Genomic DNA, 24,152 nt, shown 5'->3' with positions numbered 1-24,152 from the left:
TCTGAAAAAAACAAGTAAAACATTTTAAGGGAGGGAACAGTAATCTTCTGAACACATGTAACTCCAGAGCTCGGCCCAGACCAGTGATGCTTTAATTGTTGGGCAAGCAGTGCTCACACTAGCCACGGTGCCCTGGGTTTTGAAGAAGGGGTTTGTAGAGGCTCACATTTCTATTCGCTCTTTGTTTTAAAAAGACAATATTACTGTTGCTTTTGTGATTATCTAAAACTCAAACAAACTAAAGGGCACTTTGTTCAGACAATTCAGATAAAATATTCCCTACTAATTGAATTATTTTTCTTTACTTTCTCTACTTTCTGGGATATCACAGAATAGTATGTTACTTTATTGAATTAAACATAGATTCAAACTCTGTCAGATGGAGTTTCATAAATAGCAAAAACATATGCATGTCTCCTCTTTATCTAGATTTAACATCCTTCTTTTCATACTGTTCATGGGATTCTCAAGGCAAGAATACTGAAGTGGTTTGCCATTCCCTTCTCCAGTGGACCACGTCTTGTCAGAACTCTCTCCATGACCCATCCGTCTTGGGTGGCCCTACATGGCATGGCTCCTAATTTCATTGAGTTAGACAAGGCTGTGGTCCATGTGATCAGATAAGTTAGTTTTCTGTGATTGAGGATTTTAGTCTGTCTGCCCTCTAATGGAAGATAAGAGGCTTATGGAAGCTTCCATGAGAGAGACTGACTGAGGGGGAAACTGGGTCTTGTTCTGATGGGCGGGGCCATGCTCAGTAAATCTTTAATCCAATTTTCTGTTGATGGGGGATGTGTTCCCCCTGCTATTTGACCCGAGGCCTGATGATGGTGGAGGTAATGAAGATAATGGCATCCTCCTTCAAAAGGTCCCATGCATGCCCCGCTGCACGCAGTGCCCCCACTGCTGCAGCAGGCCACCACCGACCCACGCCTCCACCGGAGACTCCTGGACACTCACGGGCAAGTCTGGGTCAATCTCTTGTGGGGTCACTGCTCCTGGGGCCTGGTGTGCACAAGAGAAGACTCTTAAGAGTCCCTTGGACTGCAAGGAGATCCAACCAGTCCATCCTAAAGGAAATCAGTTATGAATATTCATTGGAAGGACTGATGCTAAAGCTGAAACTCCAATACTTTGGCCACCTGCTGCGAAGAACTGATTCATTGGAAAAGACCCTGATGCTGGGAATGATTGAAGGTGGGAGGAGAAGGGGATGACAGAGGATGAGATGGTTGGATGGCATCACCACCTCAATGGACATGAGTTTGAGTACTCTCTGGGAGTTGGTGATGGACCGGGAAGCCTGGTGTACTGCAGTCCATGGGATCGCAAAGAGCTGGACACGACTGAGCAACTGAACTGAACTGAACTGAACTGAATGTCCTTCTTGCTTAAATGTTGTTGTTGTATAGTCCCTAAGTCATGTCCTACTCTTTGCAATCCCATGGACTGTAGCCTGCCAAGATCCTCTGTCCATGGGATTTCCCAAGCAAGAATACTAGAGTGGGTTAACATTTCTTCCTCCAGGGAAATCTTCCCAACACAGGGATCAAACTCACATCTCCTGCATTGGCAGGTGGTTTCTTTACTGCTGAGCTATCAGGGAAGCCCCAATAAAGGAGAGGGGAGCACTTGTGGGTCTTGAATCACCCCCAAAATTGTAATGAAATCACAATGCAGTTGAAGGAACTGCTGAGCTGTGGCCTGCCCAACAGTCCTGTTCTGATTTTAAAATTAGCCACCTTTATTATGTAGAATGTGGAAAGTATGAAAAGCACTGAGTAAGATAATAGAAATCACCATGATTAACCCATCTTGTCATGTTTTTCTAAAAGAAAGCAATATTGTCTGAAAGAAACCTTGAAACACTGTAAACCCATTCATCTACAACATCCTTGAGGCTGGCACTTTAAATGTTTTCAGGCTCTAAAATGGTGTTTATGATCATGAAAGAGGAAAAATGAACACAGTTTTATATGAATTTGATACCATACCAAAATTGCTACCCTTACCTACCATATCTCAGAAAACTACCAGTTTCACCATAGCTGAACCTATTTTAACAAAAGTGTCCCTTTACCCAACTGATGCTTAGCATGAACAGCTGCTCCACATTCCTCACCCCACCGAAGTGGATGTAGATGTCAAAGCCAGGCTGAAAGGCCTTGGACAAATGGGATGGTGTTACTCAAAGGATGGGAACACTTGGTTTCTGTCCAGCCCTCAAAAGTGCCAGGCCAGAGCCAAATAACTTGTTTTGCAACTGAAGCTGGCCAGAGGGCTCTGGGACAACATGGGAGGGAACAGCTGACCTTTAATGGACCAGGACCAGGGCTTATAAGGCTGGGCAGTGGACTCAGCACGTGCCCCTGACCCCACGGAAATCAGAACAAGACTGAAGAGAAGTGAATCTCCAACTACAAGAAGGAGTAGCAGAACATCATCCCAGGAGGAAACGCACTGATCATCATCTTGAAAATTGCAGACGCTTCAATCAGCATGGAACTGCCTAGATGCTGCCTGCTGTATATTTCTTCACAAAGCTTATCTCCTTATCTGCCACTTACTTTACCTCTCTGTTTATTGGTTACCTTTACCACTAGCAGAATAAATGAAAGGGCAGAGATTTGGGCCTGTTTTATCTCCTTCTTTATTCTCAGAAAGTTGCCTAACAAACCAAGTGTCAGATAAATATATGAGAAATAAACAAACAAACAAATTACATACATTGTGTTTTTAGAAAGGAAGAAAAGTCAATAAAAACTCTAGGAGATGAGTAGGAGTTCTAAAGATAGTCATGTTCCGAAGAGAAAGCAGTTGATGAGAAATAATAAAAGAAAATGCATTTGATTTTTGAGCAAGAATATTCTTCTAACAGTACACAGAGTCCGATAGAGAAAAATATGTGATCTTGGCCTGAATAGTAAACAAAAAAGACATCAAACTTATGATACCGAGGCAATTTTTTTCCCCAAATTTTAGTGCCAATCTATGACCAACCACAACATAGAAATTTGGACAAAACAATATACATGTTGCCAACTTTGATATACTAAATATTAAAATGTATCTGACAAAAACTAAGTAGATGATGGAGAAAGGAAGTCTTTATCTCATATTAGGTGGGGTCAAGATGTCCTGTCAAATTACTAAAATAGAAGATAAATATTTAAGTATGTTAGTTAAAGCAATCAATAAAATAAAAAAATGTATAATATAGCTATCATATTTGGCAGGAGGAATAGGAAGAGGAAAGTGGTAGAGCAAGTAGTGATAATACATGGGGGTCGGAGGGAGGAAATGCCCATAATTCATGATGGATAGTTAACAAGTAATATCTGAGACTGAAAAAGAAAACAAAGATGCATGAGCACATCTTTTCTTCAATATTTATTTATTTGGCCGCGTTCGGTCTTAGTTGCAGCTCACAGGATCTTCGTTGCATCATTCAGGTTCTTTTCTTGAGGCACATTAACTCCTTAGGTGTGGCTCAGGCTGAGAAGTTGTGACTTGCAGACTCCAGAGGGGGCCAGATTCAGTAGCCACAGTGCTCGGGCTTAGTTTCCTGTGGCTTCTAAGATCTTAGTTTCCCCGCCAGGGATCAAACCCACATCCTGTGTGCTGCAAGGAGGATTCTTTACCACTGGACCACCAGAGAAGGCCCCCGGGCATATCTTTAAATCGTGAGAGATAACTGCCAGCATTGTTGGAAGAAGTGGACTGAGTGGGGAGAGATATCACTGAGGAAGGAGGCTAACTTTTTTTTTTTTGAAGCTAATTTTTTGACATGAACTTTTCAGAATTAAAAAATCTATTACAAACAACGTTTACCTCTTTTAAACATTGAAGAGAATTTTTTAAATTACTAATTAGTAACTTTCTCAGGAAAATGTTTGCAAGAAAACTCTAAATCAGCCTTTTAAAAGATACCTCTGAGTCACAGGAGCTTTCAGCTCAAAAATCAATTTTTGGAAATTATTTTTCCAATTATCCAAAGAGAAGGATGTCCCACTAGATCTGCCAAAAAGAGATTGCTGGTGACTTCCAGAAAGGTGGCATACTGGGAAGACTTGGATTTCCTACCATTATGAGAACAGATGTGTTGTGTGCTCAGTCATTCAGTCATGTCTGACTCCTGTGACTCCATGGATTGTAGCCCTCCAGGCTCCTCTGTCCATGGGATTTTCCAGGCAAGAATACTGAAATGGGTTGCCACGCCCTCCCCCAGGGGATCTTTCTGACCCAGGGATCAAACCAGTGACTATTACGTCTCCTGCATTGGCAATGGGGTTCTTTACCACTAGCACCACCTGGAAAGCCCATGGAGATAGAAATGATAGACTAACATCCTGCCTTTTAAAATGCATAGCCTAGCTCAAAATAATAAAGAGGAATATTCTCAGAAAATAGTCCAAGGTGGCCCAAGACAGTCCTGGACATGGGCCTTTGGCCTCTAATGCAGAAGTGGGGATTAACCACCGTGGGAATGTAATTAACACTCACACAGGCTGGGGATGGAGCTGAGCTGCCTGGGTGAGACCCCATGGAATGGTGATTATCCTTTCTCACAAAGGAGAAGCCAAAACTCCACCACTGGTCCAGGGAAGGAGCAAGGAAACTTGCCACATGTCCAGAACCCTGGATGGATGGGAAAACTACTAAGTGATTGAAAAACCAAATCTATGCCATGCAAAAATTTACATGAGCCACGTAGTGCAGGTATCATAAGCTGAGAAATTAACATAAAACCACTATGGTGACTTGGCAGTAACAAGCATCAAGCCTTCTGTAGGGACAGCTCCACAATCTCAGACTCACGGAGCTCCCACAGAGAAAAAACCGCTCCCTGCCAAGAAAGAGCTCACAGTTAAAAACAAAACAATAATTACCAACACATAACCTAATATCAGTAATGACTAACATTTACTGTACATGGGCTATATCCCAACACTGTTCTAAATGTAGTCATCTTGACACTCTTCATGACATCTTTATGAGTTTGTATCAGCTAGTTCTTGTTGCATAACAAGTCACCCCAAAACTTAAGCTTAAAATGACAAATGTTGATTATTTCTCACAATTCTGTGAGTCAGCTGTGCAGTTTTTCTAGTCAGGGCAGATATGATGGATCCCTGCTCCACTCACATACACAGTAGAGGCCAGAGGGCAGAATGCCTGGGGCTAGATGACTTAGAATGGCCCTACTCATAAGTTTGGCAGTTGGCTCAATGTCAACTCTGGTTATCAAACCTCAGAGGCTGCCCGGAACATCTTCCACTTCCCTCTATAATTCTCCTCTCTCCCTAGAGTCTTGTACTGTATGTTTCTTGGAATAATGTTCTCAGTGATCTGTGTGTTGGCGTCTCCTTCATGCTGTTCATGGCTCCTCTCACAGGTCAAGGCTTCAAAAAATTCTTTTTTGACATCTACTTAAAGAGGCCTTCCACTGCCAGGCCCTCTCTATTCCAGCGATCTAGAGTATTCTTATTGTCACAAACACAAGCTACTTAAAATCCTACTGATTTATGTATACCTATGTCCTCCCATTAGACTATAAGTTAAGGCAAGGATTTTTCTGACTTATACTCCCATCTTATGTCATAAGACAGAAGATTTTTATGTCATGTTCTAAGGCTGGCACTAAGTGTAGAAGCATAGTGTAGAACCAGTGTAGATAGTAGATCACTCAATAAACACTTTGAAAAACCAAATAAACTCAACCACAACTCAACTGCAAATTTCCATTACAACCTGGAGCATTGCAGTCACATCCCATAAGTGTGTAAGTCTGTATGGGACTCCATGACTGGGCAGCTTAACCAACAGAAATGTATTCTCGGACAGCTCTGGCAGCTGAAAGTCCAAGATCAAGTTGTGGCAGGGCTGGCTTCTTCTCAGGCCTCTCTCCTTGGTTTGCAAATGACTATCTTCTCCCTGTGTCCTCACACGGTCTTCCTTCTGTGGGGGTCTGTGTCCTCATCTCCTCTTCTTGTAAGAGTACTGCACATTGGATTAGGGTCCACACTAACAGCCCCATTTTACCTTAGTCACCCCTTTAAAGGTCTCATCTCCAAAAACGGTCACATTCTGAGGTGCTAGGGGTTAGGGCTTCAACATGGTGGGGGATGACTCAGCCTATAATACCCTCCCTGCATTTAGCATGCCGCTATAGGTCACTTGTGCCCCTTTGGGAACAAGACCATTTTTTTTTTTTATTGCAAAATATGTTTATTGGTAATAACTTTATGTAATTTACTCCCTATATTTGATGTTACAAACTTTAGGGTCTTTGAGATAGGCAGGATCCTTGTATGTAACTGGCATAAACCCCAATATTTGAGCTCTCTTAATTGCTTTTGTGATTTCTTTTTGTTTCTTCCCACAAAGACCTGTTATGTGCCTTCCATAAATGCATCCAGTAAATGGAGAAATAAACTGGAATAAAAGCTGTACATTCTTATAATCTACACGTTTTTCACACAAGATACATTTTTTCAGAGGCTCCTTATAAGGATTTTCCATTGGAATAGGCAGGTCCTCATTGCTGGTTACCTGTTCATATTGTGAACAACTTCTCCACAGCACTGCACGAGTCCCGGGATTTGTGAGGCAGACAAAAGCCGCTGGGAAACGCGTAAACTTTCTCTTCCCTAGCCCACTGCAGAGAGCTACCAGAGCAGCCATGGTTCCTCGCTCCTCCCCTTCCTTTCCTCCGGAACAAGACCATTTTGGAGCGAAAGCAATTTGTATCCCTTGTTTGCACGAGCAACATGTTCACAAGGTTCTGCTTCCGTAAGACCTGAAAACATCAAAGCTTCTCTCTCCCACTGTTCCTCCAGCTAGAGGGCATCATGTGAATAGGAATGCTTTGAGATCCAACCAATGGGAAAATGATTTGGATGAATGCTGAATTTCAGCTTTGGAGGCATATTTTCATGATTTTAGTCACCTCCACATATGGCTGCTGCCTTATTGGGAACCATTCCAGTGCAGGAATGACTTCCTGGAATGCCCCCTTGCCCAAGAGGTCAATCCCCCAATGTCTTGACAAGCAGATGGGATCACTTCCTACGGCACCGTGGGCAGCAGAAGAGAAGCAAGGAGGGAGAGGCGCAGAGCCAGAAGCTAGTCTCTGAGAACTCTCCCAGCCATTATGCTTTAAACCATAGGCCATTTCCAGTAATGCCTGTAAAAAAAGAAGTGTTCTCTGGTCAGGAAAATACTTAAAATGCAATATACTTAATTATAGATGCAATGTAGAGTTTTTTAATAAGAATCATGTGCAGTAGCACTTATCAGAACTCCTATTTCTTGGGGCAAAAAGCACAGCAGCTCTACAAATAACAACTGCATCTATATATATGAAGTCATATTTTATCCTCCTCCACTTCCATGTATGTGTGCTCAGTTGCTTCAGCCATGTCAGACTCTGTTACCCTCTAAGCTGTAGCCTGCCAGGCTCCTCGGTCCATGGGATTCTCCAGGCAAGAATACTGCAATGGGTTGCCATGCCCTCCTCCAGGGGATCTTCCCAACCAAGGGATCGAACTCATGTCTCCTGCATTGCAGGCAGATTCTCTACCACTAAGCCCCCAGGGAAGCCCCACCACCTCCACATAGCAACACACAAATTAGAGATTTCAGTGAATCTTATCGTTCAGAAATAGGTGTTTCCAAATGAAAGATGCAAATTACTACCAAAGCAAAAAAAAAAAAAAAAACGAATTCCTGAAATATTTCAGAAGTGAAATAATAAAAATATATGCTATTTTTATGATCTTATGATATAGATAGTATTTGTCAACTTTAAAAATGTGTAATTTTTGAAATGCAAGTTCTTTTCCAAGTCTAAGAAAACTCTTAACCTAAGTTTGCATTGATAGTTTTGTGTCCTGATTCTGCCCCAGTCCTCGAATTCCATCCCTCCCTTTCCCCTGGCCCTCATGGAAGGAGGCTCAAAGAAGCCAGGGCAGTGAGAACTCAGCCAGATATGACCAAACCCTGGACCCCTGGACAGAGTGAGTTCTGCTTTCCAGAAACTACTAGTGCAGAGGAATGAGCTTGTATTCAGTCGATGGCTTTGCCACACATGGGAGACACAGCCCTAGTTGAGTCTCCTCGCACCTGTGAACCCCATCTCCTCTTTAGAGAGGACACTGGCCTTAACTTCACTGTTTTGGGTCATGTGACTGGACCTTGTAAACTGGGATGTGTAGACATGAAGGGTTAGTTTTCCAAGGGCAATAAGGTGTGCAAGAAAGTACATTTTTCAAACAGATTTTTAGCTAAATCCTTTCTGCATAGATTGCCACTAAGAAATGAGGAAGGAAAAGAAGAGATCATGATAGTCAGGAGCTGGGTACAGTGTTTCAGGGGAGTCTGATCCTCAAGCAGCCCTGGGGTACAGACATCACAAAGAAACCTGACAGAGAGACTCCACGTAGGGCTGAGCTATCCCAGCATGGGGGTCAGGTGGTCTGATGTGTCCCCGACAATGGAGTCTGTCTGGTCCCCAATGTGATAAGCTTCTTAAAGTCACTTTGAAAATGTGTTCAGCAGAAGATGAAGCTACCCTAGGGGATCCCCTGGTGGCTCAGACAGTAAAGAATCTGTCTGCAGGAGACACGGGTTCGATCCCTGGGCCGGGAAGGTCCCCTGGAGAAGGGAATGGCAACCCACTCCAGTATTCTTACATGGAGAAGTCCATGGACAGGGGAACCTGGTGGGCTATAGTCTGTGGGGTCACAAAGAGTCGGACACGACTGAGCAACTAACACTTTCCTCAAGAGAGAGAAAGCCAGGCTTTTACCTGGCAAATGGATCAATCACTTAGATTCTGACTAGGCTGGTTTGAACTTGTGCTCTCTGGAGAAGGACAAGTTTGGTTTTGTTTTCTTCCATTTGCTACTCAGGGTTGCAAAGTGAATGTTAACTTGCAAAAATCAGTCACCATTAATAAAGCACTCATTAAACATTTGGGTGGGTGGATAAGGTGAAATAAGTGAAAAAGTTAAAACTTATATGAAACATGTGTCAAAAAGCTGAGAGACAGCTGAAAATGTCAGAAAGTCCCCAGTGCTCCAAATCACATAAGATAAAACTTGCTTCTGGAATGATTGGACCCGTGAGTGGCTGCTATCAGAGACCTAGATCTTTTAGAGACATTCTTTTCTAAAAACTGTGCAGGCTAATACTTGAAAAGGAAGCATGATTTCTTACCATATGACATTGAAGTTATTTTAGCAATAATAGATTTAGAATGAGGGCTGGGAAAGGAGTAAAGGCTACTGGATCATAGAAATCTGGGGTTTGAGATGGGAACATTCATTTCTCCAACTTTCTATGCAGGAGTGATATCCTTCCTGGGAGCCCCTGAGGATAGCCACCCCTCCCTCTGTGGGGCTTCTAGGTTCCAGCTCCTCACTTTACCCAGCTCTATGAGGGTTCCTTAGCTGACTCCAAATCAACTCCATCTCAGCGTCACTCCTTCAGCTGGAAATGACCTGACATAATCCACAAAACTTAGTCATGGTTGCTAAAAGATGAACAAAGAAGAAGCAGGCTAAAGAGAAAGCTAAAGTCACCCTGCACAGACAACCGATGGCAGAATCTTCCAACACTGATCTATTCACAACAGCTTTCTTATTGCTGGCTATATTAATGTTTTTGCAGAAAAGAAAAGAATCAGCTTGAAAACTTTCTGAAAAACATCCTCCTACACCAGAATTTGTGTTCAAAAGAACTTTAATATTTTAAAAATACCCTTGTTTCAAAAAGATTACTTATGAGGAAAAGTAAAATAAGCAACAACAAAAATCTTTTTCTATTGTCAAATTCATGAAATCCCAATACACATTAAAAATATTTCAAAATGTCCTTGTTTCCACTCTCTGTCTCAAAATGTTATGTATGTCCTAAAGTAGGCAATAGTAGCTGTCCTCAAGGATCAAATCGCTTATGGAACACTGTGCTGGACATTGTGAAAGCCAGAGAGTAGTCACCAGTCCCAGCAGTACCTGCCAGGTCATGTCCACACACACCAGCCACAGAAATAGGTGTAGTGCTTAGGGGAGAGGGCTCCAAGCCAGCCTTTGTGAGCCCAACTTCTGTGAACTGGGGAGGACGAGAGAACAGGGTGATTTAAGAATAAGTAAGGTAGTACTCATAAAGCTCTCCACGGAGAACCCAACCCACAGTCATAAGCGCTAGCCATTTTCACTGTTTTTACTCATTTCAGTCCAGTAATAGACAATTGTAAATTATTCAGAAATCAATTTCTAGATTGTACATTACTCTGGCGACATTTGCAACATTCTGTTTCACGCTTCTTGGATAAGTTTGCTAGGTTTTGTAAATGTCCTCTGGGACAGAGAAAAGATGAAACTAAATGGAGTCCATTTTCTTTTTTTATCCTGAAAAATAAATAAATAAATAAAAGGGTCAGGAATGGAGCTTCTCCAAGTAAGACCAATGGGTAAGCCGTGGCTGGAGAGATCTGTCAGTCATGTCAAAGAGTTTGGACTTCATTTGAAGAGCACTAAGGAGCTACCAAAATGTTTTCAGCAAAGTACACTCAGCTTTGTGTACTAAGACATGTGGTAGGCTGCCTCCAAGATGGCCCCAGTGATCCATGCATTGTGGTATTCATACTATGTGATCCTCTACCCTCAGGTATAGACTTGATTTAGTGACTGCTTCTAATGACAAAAAATATGATAAAAGTGATAGGTTGATGCTTCCAAGATTAGGTGACTGTGGAGTTCATCCTTGATGCCTCAGTCTCTCCCTCATCACACTAAGGAAAGCCAGCTGTCATGGTGTGAGCTGCCCTATGGAAATACCCACACATGAAGGGACTGATGTCTCCTGCCAACAGTCATGTGAGTGAGCTTGGAAGTTACCTTTCTCCAGTTGAGCTTTCAAGTGATGAAGCCCCTGCCAACACTTATTGCAACTTTTGAGAGATCCTGAGTCAGAGACACCCAGCTAAGCCTTGCCTAGATTCCTGACCCACAGAAATGATGAGATAACAAATATGTGTTGCTTTAAACCACTAATTTGGGGGTTAATTTGTTATGTAGCAATAGATAACTAATACAGATGATTATTCTGGCTAATGTAGGTAATATACTGGGGAATAAAGGTAAGACTGGAAGGAGGAAGACAAATAAAACAGCAGCTACAATAGTTGAAGCAAGGGAAGAGATGTATTTGACCCAGAATGATGTCAGTGAGGACAGAGAGCCCCAAGGTTAGGGAAATATGACATAGGCAGACTTGGAATGAGTATAGAAAATGCATGTAATGGAATCCCACCCCCTTTTCAGGAGAAAGTTCTAAGTATGACTGTAAGCTATCAAGTGACTAATCCAAGAAGAAAATACCGTTACTTACATAATTCATAAAGCTTGCAATATAAAAATGAACCAGTTTCCAAGGAGCAATTTAGTTATTACTTATCTTGAGACCAGAGAGGTGTCTCCAAGGGTTTTCAAAAGAAGGTACTGTTTAATGTAGAAAATACCTCCACAAATGAAATTATCTCTTTGTTTTGCTTTCTCCCTTGATTGCTGATGGCATTAATCTCAAGTAAAATTCAGTGAAGACTCCCTGGTTCCCACTATAGTGAAATCAGGGTCACAGCTGGTTTAATCCAGGCACAGATGGCTGGATATCTAGGAGAAAAACTGAACCACATGCCCATTCTCCACTTAGCTTTTCTTCAAGTGTTGAATTTCACCAAGTCCAAGGTATGATCCCTGGCTGGAGATGGAAGGCATTGACTGGCTATGAACATTTGAATGTCAACCCTGGTGGAGAGAATGCTCACTGTAATGCTAGGAGGAATGTTAGAATGTAAAGAACAGAATGTGAAAAAAAGAACAGACAGTGAACATGTAATTTTGGATTTACTGTAGCTCCCAAAGTTCTATAACAGAGAGATGAGCTTAAGATTAGCCTCAAAATCTTCAAAGGAAATGTAACAAAAGCCAAGAAAGTAGCTGTTGATGTGGGAGCCCCTATATCTGTTCCAAGCAGAGTTCAAGCTTGGTCCGTACTTGGGACCTCACAGGACAGGGTGGGCAAGTCTTGTTTAGGCAGCATCACCTTCAATGCTCAGCAGTCCTTTGTCACCTTGGAAAGCTTCACGTTGGAAGATGTATTCTAGCCCCATTTGTGAATTCAAGAGATGAACAGAGAAAATGAAAAGAATAGAGGTAAAATAGTCATGGGGGAGGAGGTAGTGCTGGGAAATGGCTACGGGCACATGAAATTCAAGCTCTAATGGCCTAATTGTAGCAACCTAATTTAGTTGATGTCTCATTGGAAAAGCTGAATAAAATACCAATGCATCATCTGAAGATGTTAGTGATCTGGTCACTAGAACTTGACCAAGATTCCATAGAGAAGGGAAACATATCGACATGAGTTGAGCAATCTACATAGTTCTGCCCCTCTAGGAATTTGCAGAATCACAAAAAAAAACATGGAGCAGAAAGGCTGAGCATTCAGCAGTAATATGGACTTGAGAAGGCAAAAATGGGGGCCCAGGGTTTCCAAAATGCCCAGGACTTGGGAGATCAGTCTCCTGGAGAGTAGGAAAACTCAGAAACATGAGCCTATATTCTGACCCAAGTTTTAATTTGAGACATTTTCAGATTTTAAAAATTTGTTTGGTCCTATGGACTGAATTGTGTCCCCCCCCAAAGTCATAATGTTGAAACCTTCGTCCCCAGTGTGATAATATTGGGAGATGGAACCTTTGAAAAGTAATTCGGTTTAGATGAGGTCATAAAGATAGGGCCATCAATCAGCATCTTAGAACACAGTGAGAAGGTAGCCACCTGCAAGGCAGGAAGAGGCTCTTATTAGACCCTGACCCCAGACTTCTGGTCTCCAGAACTATGAGAAATAAATGTTGTTTAAGCAACCAAGTCTACAGTATTTGCTGTGGCATCCCATGCTAAGACACCTGACAAACTAGACAGAAATTCTGATGGTCTCAAAATGCTGAGGAATTTTAGTCCTCTGAGCAGGAGGCCTAATAAACTTCCTAGGTTTTCAGTTTGGACCCTTAAGAGACTATACATAGTACAGTCTGCATGCTTGTGTGTTAAGTCACTTCAGTCGTATCCAACTCTTTGCGATCCTATGGACTGTAGCCCTGTTTGTGTGTGTGTGTGTGTGTGTGTGTGTGTGTGTGTGTATACACACATATAATAGACCCAGATCCAGATATGAGAATATTCAAACAGTGATTTTTAAAATAATTATGACATGTTCAACAAATTAAAAGACAAAACAGGAGTTAGCAGAGAAAAAGTGATAAGAAATCAAATGAAAATTCTAGGGCTGAAGAATGCAGTCATTGAAATTAGGAGATCAATGAGTGGATTCACCCTAGATTGGTTTCAGTAGAAGAAAAGATTTGGAAACAAAAAAAAAAAAAAAAAAAAAAATCTGTGATAGAAATGTCCATAATGAAAGAGAATTTAAAGTATAACATACAAAAAGTTATTTAAGAAACAAATGTGATGTGATAAAATGGTCTATTTTATAACTGAAGTGCCAGCAAGGAAGAAGAAGGAGATGATGATCGAAGCAATGCTTGTTGCTCAGTCGTGTCCGACTCTTTGCAGTCTGGCTCTTTGTAGTCCGCCAGGCTCCTCTGCCCATGGGATTCTTCAGGCAAGAATATTGGCATGGGTTGCCATGCCCTCCTCCAGGGGATCTTCCCAACCCAGGGATCGAACCCATATCTCCTGCATTCCAGACAGATTCTTTACTGTCTGAGCCATCAGAGAAGCCCTGATGGAAGCAATAGTTGTAGACAATTTCTCAAAACTCATGAAATCCAAACAAGTTCAGTGAATCCCAAGCAGGTTAAATACAAAGAAAAACATATGTACATACCATCATGGTAAACTGCTGAAAACCAACAGCAAAGGAGAAATCTTTAGAGCAGCCAGAAAAAAATTGAAAGACAGATTAACTTCAAAGGGGCAACAGTAAGATATTTAGCTGATTTTTTCAGAAGAAGCAGTGAACATAGAAGACAGTGAAATGATGTCTGTATGAAGCCAGAAGAAAATCCTGCACAGGACATGTAGGCAGGGAGAAATATTTGAGGCCATTTGTCTCATCTCTACAAAAGGAAAATAAGCTTCTGGCTTGTCCCTTGATGACCTAGACAGCTGTGATGAGAGTTTCTACTGTTTTATTTTCACTGTTTTCGATCTTTACTACTGATTCGTTGTTTGCTTTCTTTGCATAGCTGTAACAGAGCATTACATGAATCTGATTCCAAAAAAATATTTTAATACACTATTGATGGATGAAAGCATGAATCTTGCTTTTGAAAACTCTATTAGTGGGAGTTTCCTCCCATCAAATACTTATAAATTAATGAGATCTTTGCTGACTTTAGCTGCACATTCTAGTGACTAATTAGAAGGGTATATAGCTTCTCTCCACATGCCACACGAAAATCTTTCATCTACACGGCTGTTAAGCCCCAGGCTTTTAATTAAAACTGTCTGAAGAGGAATCCTACTCAGGATACCCTAGGAGTTTGTGAGAGATACATGAGATTATCCATGTAAAACTCTTAGCATAGTGAAGATTTTGTTTTCTCTAATAGGCACAGTATCCATGTTTCCAATAATTTGGCAATGCTAGTGGAAAAAGCTGGTTCTTTTGGCAAGTGTGCACCCTCTATAATCAGTTGATGGCATCTGAGACAAAGCATGTTCCCCTGGGATAGCCTCACGGGGGAGCAGGGTCTGTGTGTCCCAGTTAACAACCGTTAGTTTCTAAGAGATGGAAAGAGGGGAAAGTTGTTAACGCAATCACACTCTTATAAACCTTCTCTCCTTCAGGTGTGCTCTGAGTAAACACTGGCTACATCCTGCTCCCCGGAATCTCTGACACCAGTCATTTTTCAAAACATGCAACTATCTTGTGGAGAGTTTGCATGTGTGTTTCAGTGATGTACCTCTCCTTCTCCCTGTGTGACTGTGGTATTGTGATATGAAAATGGAGTTTTATCTTGCGAGTTTGCATTTCTAGTCACTGGAGTCTTCCTTTGAGTCTCTTGCCTCCATCCATAAAACTCCATTTCTTGTCCTCAGTCAGAAATAGTGAAAGCCGAGAAGTAGGAGCCAGAAGTGGTGAATTCTTAATCCCTTCAACAGCTATTCTAAAGTGGAGTGGATGGGATCTCTAGAGTTTATTTTAGTTTCACCAGAATAATCACAAAACTGAGAACCATGACATGGTCTTTTCAATTTTTTTTTTTTTTTTTCAGAAACTGATAGGCAACATGTGCATTGATTAGATTCAACTTTGCAATTCTAATTTCTCTAAATAGAGTGTGATCTGAAACATAAAACTGAAAATTCAGACTCGATGTTTTTTCAAGTAGACAATGCATACTTAGGATTGGTATCTTTACTTTTTCTGTTTTAATCAATGAAATTTTTCAATCTTTTATGGAAGTGTAATCTGCAGTACAGAAAAATATATGAGTCACAAATGTGTGCATGTATCATAAGTGTGCACACATTATAAAACTATCCCCTTGATGCATTTTCACAAAAACACCTGTGTAGATAAGAATAATAATAAAATAACCTACTAGATTGTCACATCCTAAGGTCCTGGGCTTGGAAAGTTCAGTGAGTGTGGTTCAGAGCTCAGCCTCCACCAGAAAGGGTCATCTTCTCTGTTTTCAGGATTGAGGCTGTGAACTAGATATTGTTTGTGAGGGTGGTAGGAAGAAGGTTTTATTACTATCAGTTCAGTTCAGTTGCTCAGTCGTGTCCGACTCTGCAATCCCATGAACTGCAGCACGCCAGGCCTCCCTGTCCATCACCAACTCCCGGAGTCCACCCAAACCCATGTCCATAGAGTTGATGATGCCATCCAAGCATCTCATGCTCTGTCATCCCCTTCTCCTCCTGCCCTCAGTCTACTTTGCTACTATAAACCCCAAAATTTTCAGGTAACAATCTCATTCTTTGTAAAGTTCAGCAGATGAAAACCCAGAGGCTCAGGGTTACAATGTGCCCACAGTTCAGAATGTGGAGGCGCGCTCTCATGACAAGGCAGAGATGCTGTGCTAAGACCAGGAGAATCAGTGAGCTCACCAGCAGGGCCCCCAGGTGAGCCCAGGACCCAGCATGAACAAGAGAGCCCCAGATGGATTTAAAATGTGTTCCCGAGGCAGATGTGTGTGGCCTCTGGTCAAGGGTCAAAAAAATCATCAAGTACTAGCACTTGAGAGAATACTTGATCTGTATCTCCTCCAACAGTGATTTGGGTTGTGCTCCTGCAAAAAGTCCTGGACTTCTCAAGAACCAACAGGTTAAACCCATGGCATGAAGTTATTAGCAAAGTCCAGACACATCATAGATCCAGGCAACAGCTGCAGGAAGTTTCAGTTCCAGGTCTCCACACAGGATTTAGCCTAAGTTCTCAGAAATGATGCAGGTACATCCCAGGTAACCCAAATCTCTACCTAGCTTCCTGTAGCAGAGGCCACTGTATTCTCTGTTGTGGAATGCAGTTTCACCCTTGCTCCCCATCTCTGCATGCTGTGTCCTCATCTACTGGTCCATTCAGGGATGTATTTCTCAGTGCCGAGTGAGGTAGTCACTTCTTATGATGTTATTCCAGAAGACCATTAGCTCACTGTGAGTTCTCTGATTCTTTTTTTTTTTTAATTGAATGATAATTGCTTTACAGAATTTTGTTGTTTTCTGTCAAACTTCAATACAAATCAGCCATAGGTAAACATGTATCCCCTCCCTTTTGAACCTCCCTCCCATCTCCCCCCACACCCCACCCCTCTAGGTTGATACAGAGCCCTTGTTTGAGTTTCCTGAGACATACAGCAAATTCCCCTTGGCTATCAATTTGGCATATGGTAATGTAAGTTTCCATGTTACTCTTTTCATACATCTCACCCTCTCCTCCACTCTCCCCATGTCCATAAGTCTATTCCCTATGTCTATTTCTCCATTGCTGCCCTGTGAATAAATTCTTCAGTACCATTTTTCTAGATTCCATACATGTGTGTTAGAATATGATATTTATCTTTCTCTTTCTGACCCACTTCACTCTGTATAATAGGTTCTAGGTTCATCCACTTCATTAGAGCTGACTCAAATGCATTCCTTTTATGGCTGAGTAATTTTCCATTGTGTATATGTACCACAACTTCTTTATCCATTCTTCTGTCAACGGACATCTAGGTTGCTTCCATGTTCTGGCTACTGTAAATAGTGCTGAAAGAACAATGGGAAACATGTGTCTTTTTCAACCCTGGTTTCCTCAGGGTATATGCCTAGGAGTGGGATTGCTGGGTCATATGGTGGTTTTATTTATAGTTTTTTAAGGAGTCTCCATGCTGTCTTCCATAGTGGCTGTATCAGTTTATATTCCCACCAATAATGCAAGAGCATTCCCTTTTCTCCACACCTTCTCCAGCATTTACTGTTTGTAGACTTTTTGATGATGGTCATTCTGACTGGTGTAAGGTGATATCTCATTATGGTGTTGATTTGCATTTCTCTAATAATGAGCAATGTTGAGCACCTTTTCATGTGTTTGTTAGCCATCTGTGTGTCTTCTTTGGAGAAATGTCTGTTTAGGTCTTTTTCCCACTTTTTGATTGGATTGTTTGTTTACCTGGTATTAAGTTGCATGAGCTGCTTGTATATTTTGGAAATTAATCCTTTGTCAGTTGTTTCATTTGCTATTATTTTCTCCCACTCGGAGGGTTGTCTTTTCACCTAGCTTATAGGTTCCTTTGCTGTGCAAAAGCTTTTAAGCCTAATCAGGTCCCACTTGTTTACTTTTGTTTTTATTTCTATTACTCTAGGAGGTGGGTCATAGAGGATCTTGCTTTGATTTATGTCATCAAGTGTTCTGCCTATGTTTTCCTCTAATAGTTTTATAGTTTCTAGTCTTACTTTTATGTATTTAATCCATTTTGAGTTTATCTTTGTGTATGGTGTTAGGAAGAGTTCTAATTTCATTCTTTTACATGTAGCTGTTCAGTTTTCCCAACACCATTTATTGAAGAGGCTGTCTTTGCCCCATTGTATATTTTTGCCTCCTTTGTCAAAAATAAGGTACCCATAGGTGCATGGGTTTATTCCTGGGCTTTCTATCTTGTTCCATTGGTCTATATTTCTGTTTTTGTGCCAGTACCATACTGTCTTGATGACCATAGCTTTGTAGTACAATCTGAAGCCAGGAAGGTTGATTCCTCCAGCTCCATTCTTCTTTCTCAAGACCATTTTAGTTATTCAGGGCCTTTTGTGTTTCTATATGAATTATGAAATTTTTTGTTCTAGTTCTGTGAAAAATGCCATTGGTAATTTGATAGGGATCACATTGAATCTGCAAACTGCATTTGGTAGTATAGTCATTTTCACACTATTGATTCTTCCTAGCCAAGAACATGGAATATCTCTCCATCTGTTTATGTCATCTTTGATTTCTTTCATCAGTGCCTTATAATTTTCTGTGTACAGTTCTTTCAGCTCCTTAGGTAAGTTTATTCCTAGATATTTAATTCTTTTTGTTGCAATGGTGAATGGGGTTGAATCGTTAATTTCTCTTTCTGATTTTTCATTGTTAGTATATAGAAATGCAAGTGATTTCTGTGTATTGATTTTGTATCTTGTGACTTTGCTAAATTCACTGATTAGCTCTAGTAATTTTCTTATACTATCTTTAGGGTTTTCTGTGTACAGTATCATGTCATCTGCAAACAGTGAGAGATTTACTACTTCTTTTCCAATCTGGATTCCTTTAATTTGTTTTTCTTCTCTGATTGCTGTAACTAGGACTTCCAGAACTATGTTGAATAATAGTGAGGAAAGTGGACGCCCTTGTCTTGTTCCTGATCTTAGGGGGCATGATTTCTGTTTATCAACATTTAAAATAATGTTTGCTGTAGGCTTTTCATATATGACCTTTACTATTTTGAGGTAGGTTCCTTCCATGCACATTTTTTGAAGAGTTTTAATCATAAATGGAAGCTGAATTTTGTCAAAGGCTTTTTCTGCATCTATTGAGATGATCATACAGTTTTTACCTTTCAATTTGTTGATACTGTGTATCACATTGATTGATTTGTGTATATTGAAGAATCCTTGCATTCCTGGAATAAACCCAACTTGATCATGGTGTATGAGCTTTTTGATGTGTTGCTGAATTCTGTTTGCTAAAATTTCATTGAGGATTTTTGCCTCTATATTCATCAGTAATATTGGCCTGTAGTTTTCTTTTTTGCGTTGTCTTTGTCTGGTATTGATATCAGGGTGATGGTGACTTCATAGAATGAGGTTGGAAGTGTTTCTTCCTCTGCAATTTTTTGAAAGAGTTTTAGAAGTATAAGTATTACCTCTTCTCTAAATGTTTGATAGAATTCTCCTGTGAAGACATCTGGTCCTGGGCTTTTGTTTTGGGGAGATTTTTTATCATAAGTTCAATTTCAGTGCTTGTAATTAGGTTGTTCATAATCTCTATTTCTTCCTGGTTCAGTCTTGGAAGATTGAACTTTTCTAAGAATCTGTCCATTTCTTCCAGGTTATCCGTTTTATTGCCATAGAGTTGTTCATAATAGTCTCTTATAATCCTTTGCATTTCTGCATTCTCTGTTGTAACCTCTCCTTTTTCATTTCTAATTTTGTTTATTTGATTCTTCTCTCTTTTTTTCTTGTTGAGTCTGGCTAAAGGTTTGTCAGTTTTGTTCATCTTCTCAAAGAACCAGCTTTTGGTTTTATTCATCTTTACTATTGTTTCTTTTGTTTCTTTTTCATTTATTTCTGCTCAGATCTTTATGATTTCTTTCCTTCTACTAAAATTGAGGGGTTTTTTTGTTATTCTTTTTCCAGTTGTTTTAGTTGTAAAGTTAGGTTGTCTATTCAATTTTTTTCTTGTTTCTTGAGGTAGGATTGTATTGCTGTTAACTTCCCTCTTAAAACTGCTCTGCAGCTCAATTCCAGAAAAATAAATGACCCAATCAAAAAATGGGCCAAAGAACTAAACAGACATTTCTCCAAAGAAGACATACAGATGGCTAACAAACACATGAAAAGATGCTCAACATCACTCATCATCAGAGAAATGCAAATCAAAACCACAGTGAAGTACCATTACACACCAGTCAGGATGGCTGCTATCCAAAAGTCTACAAGGAATAAATGCTGGAGAGGGTGTGGAGAAAAGGGAACCCTCTTACACTGTTGGTGGGAATGCAAACTAGTACAGCCGCTATGGAGAACAGTGTGGAGATTTCTTAAAAATCTGGAACTAGAACTGCCATATGACCCAGCAATCCTACTTCTGGGCATACACACCGAGGAAACCAGATCTGAAAGAGACACATGCACCCCAGTGTTCATTGCAGCACTGTTTATAATAGCCAGGACATGGAAGCAACCTAGATGCCCATCAGCAGACGAATGGATAAGGAAGCTGTGGTACATATACACCATGGAATATTACTCAGCCATTAAAAATAATACATTTGAATCAGTTCTAATGAGATGGATGAAACTGGAGCCTATTATACAGAGTGAAGTAAGCCAGAAAGATAAAGAACATTACAGCATACTAACACATATATATGGAATTTAGAAAGATGGTAATGATAACCCTATATGCAAAACAGAAAAAGAGACACAGATGTACAGAACAGACTTTTGGACTCTGTGGGAGAAGGCAAGGGTGGGAGGTTTTGAGAGAACAGCATCGAAACATGTATATTATCTATAGTGAAACAGATTACCAGCCCAGGTTGGATGCATGAGACAAGTGCTCGGGCCTGGTGCACTGGGAAGACTCAGAGGGATTGGGTAGAGAGGGAGGTGGCAGGGGGGATCGGGATGGGGAATACATGTAAATCCATGGCTGATTCATGTCAATGTATGACAAGACCCACTGCAATGTTGTAAAGTAGTTAGCCTCCAACTAATAAAAATAAATGAAAAAAAAAAAAAAAACTGCTCTTGCTGCATCCCATAAGTTTTGAGTTGTCATGTTTTCATTGTCATTTGTTTCTAGAAATTTTTTGTTTTCCCTTTTGATTTCTTCAGTAACCTATTGGTTATTTGGAAACATGTTGTTTAATCTCCATGTGTTTGTGTTTCTTACAGTTTTTTTCTTGTAATTGATATCTCCTGTCATAGCATTGTTGTTGGAGAAGATGCTCGATCTGATTTCAATTTTATTAAATTTACTGAGGTTTGATTTGTGACCCAAGAAGTGATGTATCCTGGAGAATGTTCCATGTGCACTTGAGAAGGTGTATTCTTCTGCATTTGGGTGGAATGTCCTGAAAGTATCAATGAGATCCATCTCATCTAATGTATCATTTAAGACTTGTGTTTCCTTATTAATTTTCTGTTTTGATGATCTGTCCATTGGTGTGAGTAGGGTGTTAAAGTCTCCTACTATTACTGTGTTACTGTCAATTTCTCCTTTAATGTCTGTTACTATTTGTCTTTTGTATTAAGATGCTCCCATGTTGGGTGCCTAGATATTTACAATTCTCGTGTCTTCCTCTTGGATTGACCCCTTGATCATTATGTAGTGTCCTTCCTTATCTCTTGTAATCTTCTTTATTTTAAGGTCTATTTTGTCTGATATGAGGATTACTACTCCAGCTTTCTTTTGCTTCCCATTTTCATGGAGTGTATTTTTCCATCCTCTCACTTTCAGTCTATATGTGTCTTCAGATCTAAAGTAGGTTTTTTGTAGACAACATATATAAGGGTCTTGTTTTTGTATCCATTCAGCTAGTCTGTGTCTTTTGGTTGGAGCATTTGATCCATTTACATTTAAAGTAATTATTGATATATATGTTCCTATTGCAATTTTCTTAATTGTTCGGGGTTAATTTTGTAGATATTTTTTCTTCTGTTGTATTTCTTTTTTTTTTTTTAGGGTATAAAAATTTATTACACATACAGAATATTACCACTAACAAATGCAGACAGGTGAGGACACCACAGTACGGGATGGAGCACGGCTAGCTCTTTGGAAAGTGAACGGGTTGGGTAGCCTGGAGCCTCATGCCACGCAGGTTGGCCAGTCAGATGGGAAAGCACATGCCTAACTCCAGGGACGTCGGGGCGTCCAGTGACCGCTCTGGGTGTGGGCGGCCTTCCCATCTGATCTGGGGCTTCGAAGGACGCCACACCCAGAAGCAAGCAACCGAAGCGAAGGGGCTTCCTATGGTGGCCCAGGCTTGTCTCTGAAGTCACGGCAACACCAGAGTCAGCAGTGTGTTTAACTGGATGATTTCCACAAACTACACACGACGTTTCTAACCATCACACTTCGGTGAAGTACAAACATGAAGTTACAGGCTGTGGGAAGAGAAGGCAGCACCTTCCAGTCCCAGTTGGTCTGGGGGGTGAGGGCGGAGGGGGGGGGGTGTTTCTTTTTAAACCGAGCCCCTCATTTCAATGTACAAAAGAATTACTCTGATCGGCATTAAATTGTATTGAAAACAAAATGGACTAAAAAGCAAATACTACTCTATGTTGGGGTGAAAATGGGAGGAAAGAATGAGTCCTTCAAAGCAGAAGGGAGACAGTCGGGGAAGGTTCTGGGCCGTGACCCTTGGCGGTCACTCAGCTGCTCCATTTTTACTTTTGGTGGTCTCAGGAAGGTCCGGTTTTTCTCCTCTTTCTTTCCTTTCGTATTGGCTTGGAAGTTTCGCCAGCTGTCCACGCGACCATCTCGACTTTCCTCAAAATTTTTCTGCCACTCCCTTTCTCGTTTGGCTTTTTCTTGAGCTTCAATCTCTTCCTCCCGTTGTCGCTTCCTTTCATGCATCTCTTTGGCTTCTCTCTCTTTCCTTTTAATTTCCAACTCAGCAAAGAGTTTCACTGTCTGTTTGTATACTGCTTGTTTGAACAGCTCAGGGTCATCCTCCTCCACATTTGTAGGCTTTCCTTCCTTCTTTAATTGCCTTTTTGGCTCTTTCAAGGTGTGCTCCACGTATTCTTTTCCTGCCTGAATTACATCCAGGGCCCTCTTCTTTTGTTCCTGATCCAGTAGCAACTTGTAAGCTTTGTCCACAGCTTCAAAAGCCTTTTGTGCTCTGTCAGCATCATCTTGATTTTTGTCAGGATGCACCAGTATGGATAACTGCCGAAACCTCTTTTTTATTTCTTCATCTATCACTTCAGGATCTATCTGAAGAACCTCAAACGGGTTCAAATTGAAGTAGGAGGAACCAGGACGAGTCAATCTTTCAATCTGATTTTTGGACGTTAGAACTGAATCTCTCTTCTCTATTTGTTTCACCTCACTGTAGAAGGTCATAAATGCTTCCTCCGTGCTGCCTCCTCCACCTGAAGCCCCGCTCTGTCCTGGAGCCGCCATTTCCCCCTGTTGTATTTCTTGACTATATACATCCCTTTAACATTTGCTGTAAACCTGGTTTGGTGGTTCTGAATTCTGTTACCCCTTGCTTGTCTGAAAATCTTTTTCTTTCTCCATCAATTTTGAATGAGATCCTTGCCAGGTACAATAATCTTGGATATAGATTTTTCCCTTTCAGTATTTTAAATATATCCTGCCATTCCCTTTTGGCCTGCAGCATTTCTGATGAAAGATCAGTTGTTAAACATATGGGGTTTCCCTTGTATGTTACTTGTTGCTTTTCAATTGCTGCTTTTAATATTCTTTCTTTCTGTTTAGTCTTTGTTAGTTTGATTAGCATGTCTTAGCATGTTTCTCTTTGAGTTTATCCTGTATGGGACTCTTCATGCCTCTTGGACTTGATTGACTATTTCCTTTTCCATGTTGGGGAAATTTTCAACCATAATCTCTTCAAAAATTTTCTCATACCCTTTCTTTTTCTCTTCTTCTTCTGGGACCCCTATTATTCAAATATTTGTGCATTTGATATTGACTCAGAGGTCGCTAAGACTATCCTCAGTTCTTTTCATTCTTTTTACTTTATTCTGCTCTTCAGAAGTTATTTCCACCATTTTATCTTCCAGCTCACTGATTTGTCCTTCTGCTTCAGATATTCTGCTATTGATTCCTTCTAGAGTATTTTTAATTCCAGTAATTGTGCTGTTTGTCTCTGCATGTTTATTCTTTAATTCTTCTAGATA

General features: G+C 40.7%; 2 protein-coding genes across 2 annotated transcripts; both read right to left on the bottom strand.

The window, feature by feature from the left end:
* Positions 1-6,217: 6,217 nt before the first annotated feature.
* LOC133071416 (small ribosomal subunit protein bS18m-like) lies at positions 6,218-6,707 on the bottom strand. The gene has a single exon (XM_061164006.1). The coding sequence runs from the start codon at positions 6,682-6,684 to the stop codon at positions 6,253-6,255; it is 432 nt and encodes a 143-aa protein (XP_061019989.1). The 5' UTR covers positions 6,685-6,707; the 3' UTR covers positions 6,218-6,252.
* A 15,713-nt stretch (positions 6,708-22,420) lies between these two features.
* Positions 22,421-23,412, bottom strand: LOC133071415 (dnaJ homolog subfamily C member 8-like). Its single transcript, XM_061164005.1, has one exon. The coding sequence runs from the start codon at positions 23,410-23,412 to the stop codon at positions 22,561-22,563; it is 852 nt and encodes a 283-aa protein (XP_061019988.1). The 3' UTR covers positions 22,421-22,560.
* Between the last annotated feature and the right edge of the window lie 740 nt (positions 23,413-24,152).

Source organism: Dama dama, chromosome 16 (assembly GCF_033118175.1).
Source record: "Dama dama isolate Ldn47 chromosome 16, ASM3311817v1, whole genome shotgun sequence".
Classification (NCBI taxonomy): Eukaryota; Metazoa; Chordata; class Mammalia; order Artiodactyla; family Cervidae; genus Dama; species Dama dama.
This window is presented reverse-complemented; position numbering and strand designations above follow the sequence as displayed.

Excerpts from the sequence above, each read along its gene's own strand:
- LOC133071416 (XM_061164006.1), bottom strand. The coding sequence starts at position 6,684 with ATGGCTGCTCTGGTAGCTCTCTGCAGTGGGCTAGGGAAGAGAAAGTTT.
- LOC133071415 (XM_061164005.1), bottom strand. The coding sequence starts at position 23,412 with ATGGCGGCTCCAGGACAGAGCGGGGCTTCAGGTGGAGGAGGCAGCACG.